The following is a 16654-nucleotide window of genomic DNA, read 5'->3' on the forward strand; positions in this document are numbered from 1 at the left end:
ATTTATAGTAATGAGTCATCTAGATTGGGACAAACTAAAAATGAAAGTGAGACATCTTTAATGGGATGGATGGAGTATATGATAGACAATATTTATATAGAGGAGAAAATATAGGGTGAGACAAATGCCCCTCATACAATAGATCCGCCCCGGACTTCGACCTGAATTTGACAGTTCTTTGTCGAGTGACTAAATTACCACATACTTATTTTTTTTATTGGTAAATGAATTTAAATTTAAAGGCAGAGAAACTGACTTGCTATTTGTTTTGGAAGAAATACAATAGGAGAAATTAATAAAAACGAAAATTACATTGGCGCATTCAACACAATCCCAAAACCACATCTCCGATTACACGACAGGATAGCGACAACCACGAACTCTCACTGCAACAAGCACGATGAAGAATCGAGGCACGAAACCTGCTGCCTCTTACGAGGAATAAACAGTTGCTCAGCTGACTCCACCAACACCGACACCTTCTCAAGAACATCGCTCAAAGCTGCACGAACTGAAGATGACCCCTTCCTTGGGCGGCACGAGTTTTATGCAACTTTATTTTGTGTGTTAAGTAAAGAAAGTAAAGTAATAGATAGTGAATAAGTAGAGATAAAAATATTTCCATTTATAGTAATGAGTCATCTAGATTGGGACAAACTAAAAATGAAAGTGAGACATCTTTAATGGGATGGATGGAGTATATGATAGACAATATTTATATAGAGGAGAAAATATAGGGTGAGACAAATGCCCCTCATACAATAGATCCGCCCCGGACTTCGACCTGAATTTGACAGTTCTTTGTCGAGTGACTAAATTACCACATACTTATTTTTTTTATTGGTAAATGAATTTAAATTTAAAGGCAGAGAAACTGACTTGCTATTTGTTTTGGAAGAAATACAATAGGAGAAATTAATAAAAACGAAAATTACATTGGCGCATTCAACACAATCCCAAAACCACATCTCCGATTACACGACAGGATAGCGACAACCACGAACTCTCACTGCAACAAGCACGATGAAGAATCGAGGCACGAGACCTGCTGCCTCTTACGAGGAATAAACAGTTGCTCAGCTGACTCCACCAACACCGACACCTTCTCAAGAACATCGCTCAAAGCTGCACGAACCGAGCCAACCACCCCGTCCCCTTCAACCGAAGTAATCAAGAACGCGACCTTCACCCTGCTTCCTTATGTGGATATCTCCGTCTTCACCACTCGAACCGGAAGGCTTCTGATCACCTTCCTCACATCAGACAGCAGATCAGGCCAGTGTTCGCAGCAGAGTGAAGCCCTAAGCAAGAACGAGCCATCGCCACTATGATTCTCAATCGCTTCAACTTTCACTTCATCCGTGTCCATCGGGATGTGCAGGCCTTCGCTGGCTTGTGACGCAGTCGCCCTCAGCTGTTTTATTTGGCTTACGACTTCGGCTAGTAGAGTTGCCTTGTCCATCTGCTAATTCACAGAAATAACTCTCATTAAACTTCAAGAATTATAAGATTTGATCTTCATTGTATCAAATAATAGACAAAAGTATATTACTATTATCTAAACTAAAATCAAAGGCATTAAGCAACATCTCAACAAATGTTAAAAGTATAAAAGAAAACTACTAATACCAAGTCAAAATTTGCAATGAATAACTACTTAATATATAGCTTCTCTTTCCCTGAGAGTCGCAATCGCAGCTCAACTTCCCATCTAACTCTTTTGTCATCGAGACGAAAACTGTATATATCATACTATTATATCAACACAAAGACAAAGATTTGCTGTCAAGTTAAAATATAATACAGTCATCTGCTAGAAATAGACTTGTAAAACTAAGCATGATATGCATCGGCAGGCAGTTAGCCTTCCATCCAACCAAAATCATCGTTCGATCACATCAAAGTATAGCCGGGGATAGCTTTGAAAACCAGCTGACATTAAAAAATACAGAAGCAATACTTGACTAACTAATGTAATACTGCAGAAGTTGACATTTCAAGAGTAGAATACCTCTCTCACTTCCTAATTTCAAAGGGCAACATCCCACACACGTCTAATACATTAATCGAGTATTGTAATAGAACACACACAGTCCACATTCGACGAAGAGAATCAATGCCTAGTTCATCAAAACGCAGACGTTTCTTACTATTAATCGTATCACCTATCATCAAAGGGGCTAAACAAGCAATGCTTCGCCTATATGGAACTATAATCCTAAACAATGATGGAAAATCTAAACATACTCAAATCCTACTTCTTAAGCACACAAGTAATCAACAATACAAATCAAACAATCAATCCACAGTAATGATAGAAATTGTAAACAAACTTCAAAAACAAGCATTCTATTCATTCAAACAGCAGACCTTTTCATTGCTCGGTACAAGCCCTCGGAGGCTCTCCAAATGTGCATTGATTCTTTCCCTTCTCCTCCTCTCTGCCTCACTATGGCTCCTCAAAGCCTCTGCTGTCTTCGTCTCCGAAACCCCTCTTTTTCTCCCCACTCTTCCACAAGCCTTCACTAACTCCCCCTTTTCACCATCCAACACCAAAGACTGCTTAACAGGCAAAGACAAACACCCCCTATTTTCAGAACTATGCAACAATTGATTCACAAACTGTCCACCATCAGACTCGAAGCTAATACCATACTGATTATTATCACACTGCATCATATTACAAGTTAAATTGAAAATTTTAATCTATTCACAAGACACAATATTCTTAAGATATTCGTTTCAAGACATGCCACAAATAACACAAGCTTCAATAATCTTAAAAAATTGAATCTTGAAATAGGCCTCGGCACAAAATTGAATCTTTTTCACGGAAAGAGGGAAATGAAGTGAAATTAAAGGGAAGAAATTTATGGGTCAAGGCCAGGAGGGCGTGTGGTGAGGGCAAACCAGAAAGCAAGCATTTTTGATTGAGTTTTGAGGGTTGCAACAGAAGGGATTGTGATTATCAGGGCTAATGGCATGGACATTGTTTTCACGGAGGAGATTTGAATAAATCAAGAATGAGATGAAAATATTGCAGAAATCTAGTGAACAATTAGCTTCTTTATCATTATGAAGGGGTCGAATTCCTGCATTTCAGAATCTTGTTCAAGCTCTGACGAGAATTTAAATGGGTGGGAGGAAGAGGGAAAAAAATAGCTCAGGTTTTGTTAGTGACTGTGTCTTGGCAAGCAAATAGCTCAATTGAAACACAGACTATAAGCAATGGTGAAATTTGGGATTGCATTTGGATATATAAATACGAAAATGAAATTTAAAAGTCAACTGATTTAAGTGGCCGTAAACGAAATTTTGGACCTTAAGTTAACATTTTTTATTTAGTTGTGCAAATAGCAGTTGCATGTACTCTTTCCATTTTATGAAAGATGCTCCCCTTTTTTGAAAGGTAGATTTTATCGTAAAGTTATTTTATACATTAGGTTGAAAGAATAAAGAATAGGTCAAACTAAAAATAAAAATGAGTAACTTCACACAGAGTGAGTATATATTTATTACAACGTGTAACAAAAATTCAATCATGTTTAAATTTGATGTAAGTGAATTGTGTAACTCTCAGCTGACTGTGAATATCTTTGCCTTGGCATTAGATAATAGTAATTCCTATTATGACAAAGACTAGGTATTTTATACTCCATCCGATTCAAAAGAATATAAATTTTGAGTTTGAAATGAGTTTTAATACACAATTGGTAAAGTAAGAAAGAGATAAGAAGAAAAAGTAATTAAATTATTGTTAGTGAAGAATCGGTCCCACCACCTTATTATAGAGAAAATAGTTTCCAAAAAATAGAAAGTACATATTCTCGTAGGACGAACTAAAAAGAAAATAGTGCATATTCTTTTGGGACGGAAGGAGTACGTATATTATACTACTAATTAAGTGTTTAATTAAGTAGAGCACTAGTGTCCTTTCACCCTTAGAGTCATAACGTCCTTCCAACCACATGCTGCCACGTGACAGGTATAAGCAACATAATAACAATATTAAGCAACAAAGGATAACACATATGAGTTACCTCGGATTGTATACAAGACAGTTTATGTTGCATTTAATGCAATTTATTTTGCATTTTAGTTTATAATGCAAAATAAATTGTATTTAATGCAACATAAACAGTCTTTTATGCAATTCGCTCGTCTAAGTTATCCAATAAGTTTGTTGCTTATTAACTTTGCCTTTTTGCTTATATGCCATGTGACAGCATGTGGCACGTGATTCTAATTTGAGTTATTTTTGAAGTAGACCCCTAATTAAGTATTCTCTTATTAAAGACCACATATTTAAAATACTAATTTAACTACACTAAAAAACCAATCCTAAATTTATGATCTAAAAAGAGAAGTGCAAGTTAATTAATATATTATTATTAATTAAGTATTCTTCTGTTACACTTAAAATACTAACTTAATTATGTTAAAAAATTAATCCTAAATTTATAATTAAAAAAAGCGAGTAATATGAAACAAATAAGTATCATTAAATGCGAGTAATATGAATGGGAGGAGTATTATATTGTGATTTATATATGTCAATGAGTGAGTATTAGTCAAGAGTGATTAGCTTAAGACTAAATTAGTATTATATCATTGCGGTGTATATATGTGAAAGACTAATTAGTTTGTGGCATACATTCATTGGCTCATTAACGGCGGCTTAAGGTATTGACACGGCATAAAGTAGTAGTAGATCCGAATTCAATCAAGTAGTTGATAAGTGACTACTCACATTTTTATTCTCGCTTATTCTTAATTTTTTATATGTAATGCTATAGACTCTTTGTAATACTCCCTCTGTCCCGTGTTACTTGCACTATTTTCCTTTTTGGGCGTCCCAAGTTATTTGCACTCTTTCCATTTTTAGTAAAAATTAACACCTACAGCTGCAATTGTTGACTTTGCTATACACTCATTCCTTAATCTCCGTGCCGAAAAGCAAATGTGTGAGTAACCCGGGATGGAGGGAGTAAGATAGAAGATACAACACACACGTTAGGGCATGAATAACCCCATCCCCATTTCCAGCCCCAAGTCCCCTCCACGTCATCATTCCTCTACAGTTGCGGCCCGGCCCCAACTGCTCTAACCTTACATGCCACAACTCCGGGCGGAACTAATAAATGACACTATTCACAACTCCAACATATTTAACTCGTAAGCGCAATTCGCTGAATAATTGAAACCGGAAAAATGCATTGTTCATTAGAAAATTAACATTACATTACTAGACGAAACTAATTTAAAATACTAGAAACCCGGGCTACGACTACTACTTCTTCATTTGGGCGCGAAGGTAGGCGATCATCTCACGGTGCAACTCGAGCTCGTCGTCCGACATCTTCGTTGTATCCCTCGCTGTCAACTCCGTCAGCTGGCTCATCCGCCATGTAATATTCATCTCCGAAAAAGTGTCGGACATCTTATCCAGAGACGGATTGATCGGCGGTGGCACCATGGCGGGGTTGCTCGCAGTTGCCTTCCCCTTTGCTTTCCTCTTTGCCGCCTTTGTTCCCATCGGGCGGCTCTGAATGTTAGGAGAGGAGCCGAAGACGTCGTCGTCCGTCACGTTGAGGTAGATCGTGGACCTCCTTCGCTCGAAGAGTAGTTTTCGGAGGCGGAAACTTTGGTTCTCTTCGCCGCCCCAGTTGCCGTCGGCTCGGCACCGCTGGTGTACTTCGGGCTCTTCTCGACGAGCTTCCAAACGTCGAAGTACTCGAAGGCCTTCTTCCCGTCAGCGAAGAACGCCTCCTTCGCCTTCTCGACGAGGTCCGCCTCGCTGTGCCCGCTCGGCCACATCCGGACTACGTTGGCCCACTTTCCGTTCCACTTGCTCATATCCGCCTGGACCCGGCCCCAATGCTTGCGCAGCTTCACGTAGCTACGCTCGATCGACCCTTTAGGACGGCCAGCGTTATACTTCTGAGCAATCCGCTCCCAGAAAGCTTTGCCGGTCTGCTGGTTGCCGATGATAGGATCCTCGACGACGTCGATGTAGTTCCTCGCAAGCCACATTGTCTCTTGCGGACCGTACTTCTTCGGCCCATCCTCCTCGCCGACCTTCTCCTTGCCCCGCTCTTGAGCGGGCTCCATCTCGCTGATCTCGAATTCATCGGTGTTGACCGGCGATGTTACATCAACGTTGCTACCGACTCCCGGACTAGGTTGTGGCTGCGATGGTTGCGACCCCGGTATGTACCAATTGTTCGAGTTAACGAACTCCTCCATCTCAAGTTCATCGCTGTTGAACCAATCCATTGACGCCGGAATAAAGGGTATAATGTAGATTGAAATGGAATGCACGTAAGATTGATGCACAAATGGAATGCTTGTATTTATAGACACAAAACAAAAAAAAATTGGACTTGCGGCCCGGCCCGAGAGCGTGTAATGCTGGGCCAGGACTCGCGGATGCGACCCGTCCTCCGAATAACGCCGTCCTAGGCCGGGCCGCGGGACGGGCACCAGGCCGGGATCGCGGGACGGGGACCGACCCAGGCCGTGCCGCCTCCTCCTCCAACGCGCGGGCCGGGCCGGGACTCGCAATTTGCGGCCTGGCCCTCCGCGTTATTCATGCTCTTATGATGAACTGTGTTTTATAATTATGATGCGTCAATAATGGCCGATGTGTCCATGTTTAAGCATCATTTAAAAAAAATATATTCATCCATATTGTTTAAGTTTAATTTGAATTATTTTTTCGAATTCTTTGTTTTTGAATTGGTAGCATTCCTTTTCTCATCCTTCTGTTTTAATCCTTTGTTCACTTCTTTTTACATAAAATAATGTTTGATCGAGAGAAATTATTTGATAGTATTAATTTATTATACCATATTCGGTTAACTGCCGCTAAACTATTAATTTGACATCAATCTAAATTTAAATAATCCATGAAGACAAGGGCATTCAATTATTTTATAGTTGACTTTATGAACTATTGGTTTGGGGGTCTCTTTCTCATCAACCATTTTTAGTTCTTATTGGATTGTCGATTCAAGATTCAGTTTATCTAAGTTTTAAATATATCACAAAGAAAAATAATCTTGATGATTAAACATCTAAACAATTAATTTTCTGATACTATAAATAAAATACAGATTTCCTCCTTTTATGTTTTAGTTTTGCAATCTGTGAATAAACAACAATATAATATGTACTATTGCTTTGCTAACTTGTATAACCCCCTTTCTACTACTTCAGGTATATGCGACACAGCTAGAATTATTAAAACGATATACCTATTTCTATACCTCTTTCTATATTATTTAAATTATTGATTACAATTACGGATCGATTAAAAAGATCATATGTTGTGGAGTATTCCAAAACAATTTTAAAATCTCTGATATCCTCACTAATTATTCTCAAACCTTTCAGTCTTATTCATCTATCGTCTTGTGTATTCAGTCTTTTTTTTTTGAAATTAAGTGAAACTGAATCTATTTACGTTCAGATAGAGGTGCCCAGGGTTCCGGAACCGGTAGTTACAGTTCGGAACAGCCGGTTCCGGTGTTGGAAATTGCCGAACCGGAACCGAACCGCGAGGGTGTTTCGCGGTTACAGTTCCGGTTCTAAAACCGCCGGTTTCGGTTTCGGTTCCGAACCGGCGGTTTTTAACAGTTTTTCACGGTTCCGAACCGGCAGTTTTTGGCAGTTTTTTGCGGTTCCGACTCGGATTCACGGTTTTCCGGCAGTTTTTCGTGGTTCCGGTTTGGAATTGCCCTGAACCGGCGGTTACGACACGGTTTCGGTTCGGGAATTTTTGAATCTGAATCAAACGACGGTTTAGGTTTGCGTAAATACTCAGGGTTCCGGTTTGGAACCGTAACCGCCGGAACCGTAAACCTTGGGTACCTCTACGTTCGGAGTAGATGATCGTAGCATGTTCATTTTTTCTAAATTGATTTCCAATGAGTGAGAAATAATGAATTAAAGTTGGTCACAATAATAGAGATATGCAATTAATTAATATTCCCTCCGTTCCACAAGAATATGCACTCTTTCATTTTTAGTCTGTCCCACAAGAATATGCACTTTCTAATATTGAGAAGTCTTTTCTCTCTAATGAGGTGAGACTCATTCTCCACTAACAATATTTTAATTACTTTTTCTCTCTACATATATCTTACTTTACCAATTTTAAATTAAAACCCGTGCCGAACCCAAAGTGAATATTCTTTGGGGACGGAGGGAGTATGTGTTGTAATTAATCCCACATTGATTTTAGATCCTTCATTAAACTTATATTTAAGAGACTCAGTCATTTCATGTAGGAGTAATAATTAATGTGCACAAAAATGGACTACAAAGCCCACACGAGCACCGGGGCTATAGCCGCCCGCCTTGCCGAGGCCTTGGACTTAAATCTTGACAATTGTTCTTTGGTCTTTGGGACGGGAAGTTGGGCTCGGGGCATGGGCTTTATCCAAGAAAGACGGGCACGGGGCATGGGCTTTATCCAAGAAAGACTTAATCTAATTGGCCTAATAAAATGGACCAAATAAAACAGTCCCGTTGCCCTCAAGTGGCGCTAGTAACGTCTGTAACCTCCTTAGGCCATCCACAACGCTGTCACTTATCCGTCCCTTAAATTACTATTCATGGCCCCACTGTACTTTTTTACTCCATCTCTTAACTAAGGGACGGAACCTGCAACCCCCGTCTCTTAACCGTCCCTTAAATTACTATTCATTCAATTTCATTTTTTTATTTTTTTTTCCAACATATTCAATTAATAAAAAACACACTTCATTAAAAATAAAATAACATTACAACATAAAATTTGAAAAAAAATAAAAAAACATAATTAAAAATCCTAAAAAAATTAAAAATACATAATTTAATTTCCTCCTCCAAAGTTTGCCCAAATGTGCTCCATTAGATCATTTTGGAGTTGGGCATGGGGGGTAGAGTCACGTGTCCTTGCCCGAATAGACAACCGTTCTTGTATACACGGATGCACTCCACTTCGAGGCGGACTAATTTCCCGCCTCGGGTCCTTCATCTTGGACAATCATGTTGTGCAAGATTATGCACGTATACATGATGTCGACCATGCTCTCCATGAACCACGTACGAGCCGGGGGCTTTGATAAAGTTGAAGCGCGCTTGGAGAAATAGCGGTCGCCGCATGAGGAAACGGCGACGGAAGTAGGTATCTCCCCACACCGGGTTATCGCAGAAGTAGTCGCGGACTAACCTTTTGCGGCGACTTCCTCCCGATTACGATGGATGTAAGTTCGGGAGCGTCTTTGGGGTGGTGCGGCTTCCTCCGCCTCCCGGCGTCGATCTTCTTCAAGTGATTCTTCCATTATTTGACGCATTTGCTCATACGGATCCATGAGATCGATTAAATTTGGGGGAAGAGCAAAAGAGAGATGATTTGAGATAAAATTGGAGAGGAAATGGAGATGATTTGGGAAGAATAGATGTGTAGTTGTGTGTGAAATAAAGATAAATTAGGAGTATTTATAGAGTAAAAAATAAAAAAAATAAAAAAAATAAAAAAAGAAAAACGGCTATAAAATGGTAATATTACCGTTTGCCAATTTTTATTTTTTTTTTAAATTTGAATTAAAAAAAATTATTTATTGCGTTAGCGTGACGAATCCCACTCGCGGGCCGGCGAGTGGGCGTCACGCATGGCCTGGGAGCTCGCCACGTCGTGGGAGCGCGTGGCGAGACGTCTCGCAACGGGTCTCGGAGGGACGGGCGATCCGGCGGATGGTGACGGGACAAGACGCTACAACGCGTCCCGCCACCGCGTAACACGTTGCGGGTGGCCTTAGGTAGACGAAACCGTTTTATTTTTAGGAACGAAACGATAAATCCTCTTATAAATGTAACACAATCTGCCTATTAATTATATAGGTCGATATTAGATGTGGTGATACACGCATTAGTATACTAGTGCATTTTTCTATAAAGTCAATGTACAAAGTATAAATTCCATTAACTAAATTCTTGGATATGGATCATAATTCACAAGTAAGTTTTGCAAATGAAGTTATATATATTGACATATACACATGTGACATTTGATAAGCAGAGTATTTACAAGCTTGGGAATGCCATAAATGGATATATCTCAAGCAGTTGGATATGAAGCTTGCATGGCAATGCCACAGATACCTTGTGCAGCTCCAATATCCCTCTGCATCAAGATGTATCCATTTTCGCCCCAGCTCGTTCCCCACGAGTTCTTCACGATCCAATACTTGGTCCCATTGCTGGCCGCCCCATATCCAACTGCAGTCACTCCATGGTCTAGATCCGTCCCACACTCGCCAGTGAAGACTCCACTCGAATAGAACTGGAAGTCCGAACCACTCGCATCAATAGCCACTGATACTGGCTGATTCGCCACTGCTTTGAGCAGAGACGATTCACTGTTGGCAGGCACATCCTCGTACCCTGTGATCCTGGCTGCGTCAGATGATTCCTTCTTCGAGTTGCACGTGCCATCCACTCCTTGGTATGGGTAGTTTTTTTCGGTTGTGAGGCCTTTGTTGTTAATGATATACTGAAACGCGTCATCCATTAGTCCACCGTTGCAGCCCTCGTCCTCGCTTGTGTCACAGTCAACAAGTTGTTGTTCGGATAGCGAGATTAGATTCCCTGTCTTTATCTGGTTGATTCCTTCTGTAGCTGCAACCGCTGAAAATGCCCAACAACATCCTGCATTTTTGTTTCACACAAAATCAAACTCACAATTTCTCTTATATATATATATATATATATTTAAAGTATAATTTGAATACTGAATAGTTTTTTTTAGCAGTATGAAAGAATTTCATATACATTGTTATGTTATGTTAGTTGCATACCACATTGGCCTTGATCCTTTATAGCTGTAACGGCTCCTTTCTTTCTCCAATCCACGCCAGCGGGAGCTGCACTCACATTTGCATACCTAAACGACGAAGAAACCTTAGGCGATTTTGAATGAGAAGGCATCATGAATCCGTTTCTAGAATTCTTGAATTCATCATTCGTTAGATCAGCAAATTTGTTGATGGCAAGTTTGTAAGTCCGACCACCTTCCTCGTTAAACGACTCAATATACTCAGCATTCTCCTTGAATATATTGAATCTTTTGGCCTTCTCCGCTTCATCTTTGTACACACGGCCGTTCTCCAACATCCATTTCTCATGCATCTCTACCATGGATGCATCAGGTACTGTTCGTGCCGATGCTAGAGAATTGCAGAGTTGAAACAGCACGATTGATGCAATAAGAAGCTTCCAAGAAGATGCCAAAGCCATATTTGCTTGAAATTTATTGGCAATATTTGGTAAAGGGAAGTGTTGAGAATTATGAACGAATTGAAAAGGGAGAGACTATTTATAGATCGAAATAAGTAGTAACAAAAATTATGGTGAAGTTGCAAAATCACTTTAAAGATATGATTCGTGGAAGCTCTTCTACTTCATTTGATATATCTGTTTTTATATAGATAGTTTCTTGGTTAGCTCTTTCCTTACTTTCAAAAGTTTGGTAAAATCCAAGATATCTGTCAAAATTCTTTTTCGATCAAAGATGTATCCAATATTTATTTACATCAAGCATGAACCGTTTATTGGCTGTAGTGAGATTTAGTCTTAGAGCATTCACAGTGGGGCGGACGATAGCCCGCCCGATGCATCGTCCGCCCCATCGTCCTCCACTGTAGCTCCGCGCCCTATGCGATTTCCATCCTCCGTGCCCTATGCATCCTCCGCGGACGATGAACCATTTTTTGCATCCTCCGGCCTATCCTCTGCCCCATTGCGGGGTAAGGAGGATAGGTCCGGACGATGCACACATTTTAATTTTTAAAATTTTTTTTTTGTATTTTCTTCTATATATATCACCAATTTTTTTACTTCATTTCACACCTTTCACTCCACTCTGTTCCCAATCTCAATTTCTCTCTAAATTCAATAATGAATTCCGACGATTTTCCATATTTGCAAGCATAAAATATAAAAAAAATAAAAAATAAATACTGACAATAGGATTTGCCTTTAATTTGTGGTGTTTTTATATTTATTCTTGCTAATTGATATATATGCAAACATAAAAAATAAATACAAAATAGGAGTTAAAATTATAGGGCGGGCTATAGGGCGTCCCACTGCAGGTGAATGAGATGGAGGATAAATGCTGATGTGGCAGAGGATAGGGAGCCCTATAAGACGGGCTATAGGGCGCCCCATTGTGGATGCTCTTATAGTAATATTAGTATCCCACTCACCGTATCATGCCACCTATAAAAATAAATTTTACTCCCTCCATTTTTTTTAAAATAGCAACTATTTCCATTTTGGGTCGTTCCTTAAAAATAGAAACTTTAGAATCTTTCTATTTTAAGACGTGGACCCCACAATCCACTAACTCTACTTTCAGTAGTTATAATCTTTCTCTTTCTTACTTTACTTATTTTTCTTTTCCTCTCTCTTACTTTACCAATTCTTTTCACTTAGTTTACCAATTGTGCATTGAAACTCGTGTCGTTTCAAATGTTTCTATTTTTTGAATACGGAGGGAGTATCAGAATTCATACTTATTTAAGTGATCATTTCTTTTTAGCACGATAGTTAAGAAAATAGTATTCCTTTCGTCCGGCATTAGGAGTCTTGTTGACTTTTGTGTACTCGTTTTACAAAATGATAATAAATAGTTATGGTGGAGAAATGATAAAGTAAGAAAGAGAATAATGTAGATGAGTCTCTTCTCTACATTTTTGTCTCTCTAACTTATCATTTTTATAAAACGAGTGCATAAAAGTCAATGGGACTCCTAATGGTGGACGGAGGGAGAAGTATATACTGTAATCTATATCAAATACTCCTTCCGCCCGCTATTAGAAGTTCCGGTTTACCATTTTAGTACGTCCGCCATTAGGAGTCTCAGTTCACTTTTAATATAAATGTTAGGTGCGCCTTACTTTCCATTAAATCATTCCACTCACGTTCTATTATAAAACTTATTCCCTCCGTCCGCAAATAGGAGTCCCATTTCTTTTCGGCGAAGGTTTTAAGAAATGTTAAGAAAAGTGAGTGAAAGAAAGTTAATGGAATATGGACCCAACTTGTATATATTAGTTTTAAATGATATATGAGTAGAATGAGTTGGTGGAATGTAAGACCGTTTACCATTTATAGAAATAATGAACTGGGACTCCTATTCTCGGACGGATCAAAATGGCAAAACGAGACTTATATTCACGGACGGAGAGAGTATATATAAAAATGGATCCTACATTCCATTATCTTTTCTCACCCACTTTCCTTATATTTCTTAAAACTCGTGCCGAACTCAAATGAGATTACTAATGATGGATGGAGGGAGTAGTAATTTTTTCCAATCTATTACACTATACTCAAGCTTAAAATAATACTCTCTCCACTTAAACTATTTGTCATTTTTCCAAAACAAGTGCGAATAAGAAATGTGCCAACACTAAGTGATTTGTTTTAGTATAAATCTAAAAATGCGCATATATTTTACTCAAAAACCCAAAATGGGATAAGTTTTGGAATACTATTGGAGCTATTTGACTACTCCATATTGGAGTTTAGAGTAGAGTTCCATTGGAGATGGTCTTTTGAGTTAACTTAGGAGAAAATAAAGTAAAAGTGAATTTATTTTTGTCAAAAAGACACGAAATGCCTCATTTAAGCTGTTGGGGTGTTGTGATTTTTAGGGTGCAATTTAAGTATACAAAACAAGTAATAATTCCCTAAAAATACTACTTCTGCAAGTATACAGACGTGCAATGTAGTATAAAAGGTGTCGAACCCACATTGAGGAGATTAATTGCTAAAACTATTAAACCTAACTAAAAAGCAGTAAAATAGTTTAATATTGGGTTTTTGATCAAGAGGCGAGTGAAGGACGAAATGAGAAGGAAAAATACAAGGGAATCACGATAAAGAGGGGAGACTACTCATAGCTTGTATCGGGTTGCTTGTTCACATGAATCCTAAAGTCTAATTACTTTCCATTATTTATCAGGATCGTGTTTATTTTACGCTCTCAAGCAGCTGATCACTGATCGTGGAATTTTACACCTAGGATAAGCTTATCACGTTTCCTAGGCTCTACTCACCAACCCCTCACTCCTACAGTCGCATAGTAAGCTCGAGTTTGGCTTCTAAAAACATTCAACACATAAGATCCACCTCGGGCTATCCCCTTATCAGATTTAGCCTATGGTTCCTTATCTATGTTAGCTCCCTACTCAAAGTTAAGAGACATTGAAGTTAAGGCCTTTACCGGATTAAGTTTGCTAGCAAAACCCAATACAGATAGAAATAAAGACATAGATAAGAACCAAAACATGGAAATCTATCAAAACAAAGTCATGGATTCATATTTACAAGCTCCCCTAACAAACTAGAAGTAATCCCTAAAATCTAGCCACTCATAGTGGGCAACAATACAAGAAGATGAGTAAATACTACCATATTAGGCTTGATTTAAGGTGCAAGAGGGCTTGATCTTCTCTCTCCTTCCAAAAATGGCTCCCAAGCTCTAAATGCTCTTCAAAATTTGTCCCCAGCCGCCAAAGATGCCTTGGAATTTGCGCCCTAACTATTTAAATAGTTAGGGTTTAAAAATAGGCCTAGTACCATTTGCCCGGTCGGGCGATCTGCACAGTGCAAAATGCCCGGTCGGACATTTTGTCTGACTCTAGATCTAGTCGGGCGTTTAGAGCGCCTTGTCGCGCGTTTTGCACTGCATTGCGAGGTATCCACGCGAAGCTCTTTCGAAGGTGAGTGCAATGGTGGACTTGTAGAAGCATTTTAAAGTAATCTTGAAGGGCTGATTACTGTTCAGATTCAGACCTTTTTTTTATAATTGTCCTACAATATATCAAAATGAGTCCATTTTCCCCTTAAAAAGTATGTTAAGATAATGCTACAAAGAACTACAATTTGATTCACATCATGGGACATCTGAAAAAGAAATACGACTCAATTAACTTTAAGACTAAGGGAGTTCTACTTCTAAAACTATCAATCCTAACAGGGGCGGATCTACATGTATTCAAAGAGGGGCAATTGCCTCATCTCATATTTTCAGTCTTTTTAGTCTTTTCCAAAGTTGCATCTTTGCTTCGTGGTATAAATGCTTCTGCAATCCACATTTGGATCAGTTTTGAAACTGAGAAATTAGACTGATGAGGAAATATTCCTCAACCAGAGATTACATGATTTCAAATAATAAGCAAGAGACGTATAAAAATGACCGAACTAGAGGGTTAATCAAAGAAACCCTAAAATTTTATAAAGGTTTAGAAAACCCTAAAAACTCAAAAGGAAATAAAACAAAAACTAGGATATTAAATATAAACCTTAAAAAATGTGAATTGACTTTTTCGCCAACCCTATTCGCAAGCGAAATGCGAATTTTAAGCCATTCCGACATAGAACGTTTTTGGCACATTTTCGACGTCACCGAGATTTACTGCTGGAACTGCATCAGATAATAAGACAAATCATTGTCACTTCACACGGAACAATATCGAAGGGAAAATATTTTCATACATGAATCTCTTTACTAGGTTCTTTTACACGTCTAAGCTTAATATCTAGAGTTTCAGACATAAAAAAAATTGTTGTAGCGTAGATCGTTATAACTCTCTACAATGCAATAAGTTGTTTGGTGATTTTTAACTCGAAAGGACATGAGAGCGCGGCAGGCGGTGTGATCGCAAACCAACAGCACCAGTGGTAGCAAAACCACAGACTGCGCCTAAACTTGTGGAGTCTGGTATGAGAGAGTGGCAGGCGGTGTGATGTTTCAAGTGTCAGGGCCTTGGTAATATGCAGGCTGACTATCCCAATCGACAGATGGTGACTTTGTTAGGGTTTGAACAACAGAAATTGCAAGTTAAATAAATTCACAAAAGTATCTATATAGATGAATATGTGGATCGATTCAATTTCATTATTAGAACACATAGAACATGTTCACTGCACATTTAATTCACATAATAAAATTAAGTTACGAAATTAAATCTTACATCGTGATTCTACAAGAATTGATGTTGCTCGCTATGTCTCCACATGTAGAGTCTTGTCTTGACGCTAGACCACAGATCTTCTAACTTATTTCACAACTCTAATATAACTTACTTGTGGAGGAAATTGTTAGAAATGTAGAGATCATGAATGAGAAGACAAGAACACCAAGAACACACTATAGGGAGTTTTCGAATTCCTCTATTAGAGAGAGAGGGCCGAAAATTCTAAGTGTGGCGGCTAAGGTTTTAACTTTGTGTAGTGTATGATGTGTGTAATTTGTCCACTCCTTTATCTCTTATTTATGGAGTTTGTGATGGGATAAGTTAGAGATATATGAGCTTGGACTAGGCCTCCTCTATTGGACCTTCTTTACTAATTAAATTATAATCCATAATTTAATATAAGGATAGAGAAATGTTTTTTGGACCACTATAAAAGAAATACTGACCACCCATCCAATCCTGGATTACAAACAATTCGGGTTACCTCCTTAGTAAATTATTTCATGTGTCAAAGATAGGTATATTCATTAATTAAGTTGTAGTTTGTTTCAGACTTCAAATTAATTAATACTTCCACCGTCCCATGATAAGCAAGACGCTTCTTTTTCGCAGTCGTTTTG

General features: G+C 38.7%; 1 protein-coding gene and 1 pseudogene across 1 annotated transcript; both read right to left on the reverse strand.

The window, feature by feature from the left end:
* Positions 1 to 801: 801 nt before the first annotated feature.
* LOC121783713 lies at positions 802 to 3225 on the reverse strand (annotated as a pseudogene).
* Positions 3226 to 10105: 6880 nt separating this feature from the next.
* LOC121783903 (senescence-specific cysteine protease SAG39-like) lies at positions 10106 to 11283 on the reverse strand. Its single transcript, XM_042182087.1, has 2 exons — positions 10845 to 11283; positions 10106 to 10695 (listed from the first exon to the last, which is right to left on the reverse strand). The coding sequence occupies exons 1-2, from the start codon at positions 11281 to 11283 to the stop codon at positions 10106 to 10108; spliced, it is 1029 nt and encodes a 342-aa protein (XP_042038021.1).
* Between the last annotated feature and the right edge of the window lie 5371 nt (positions 11284 to 16654).

This window comes from Salvia splendens, chromosome 21, assembly GCF_004379255.2.
Source record: "Salvia splendens isolate huo1 chromosome 21, SspV2, whole genome shotgun sequence".
In the NCBI taxonomy this organism is placed as follows: Eukaryota; Viridiplantae; Streptophyta; class Magnoliopsida; order Lamiales; family Lamiaceae; genus Salvia; species Salvia splendens.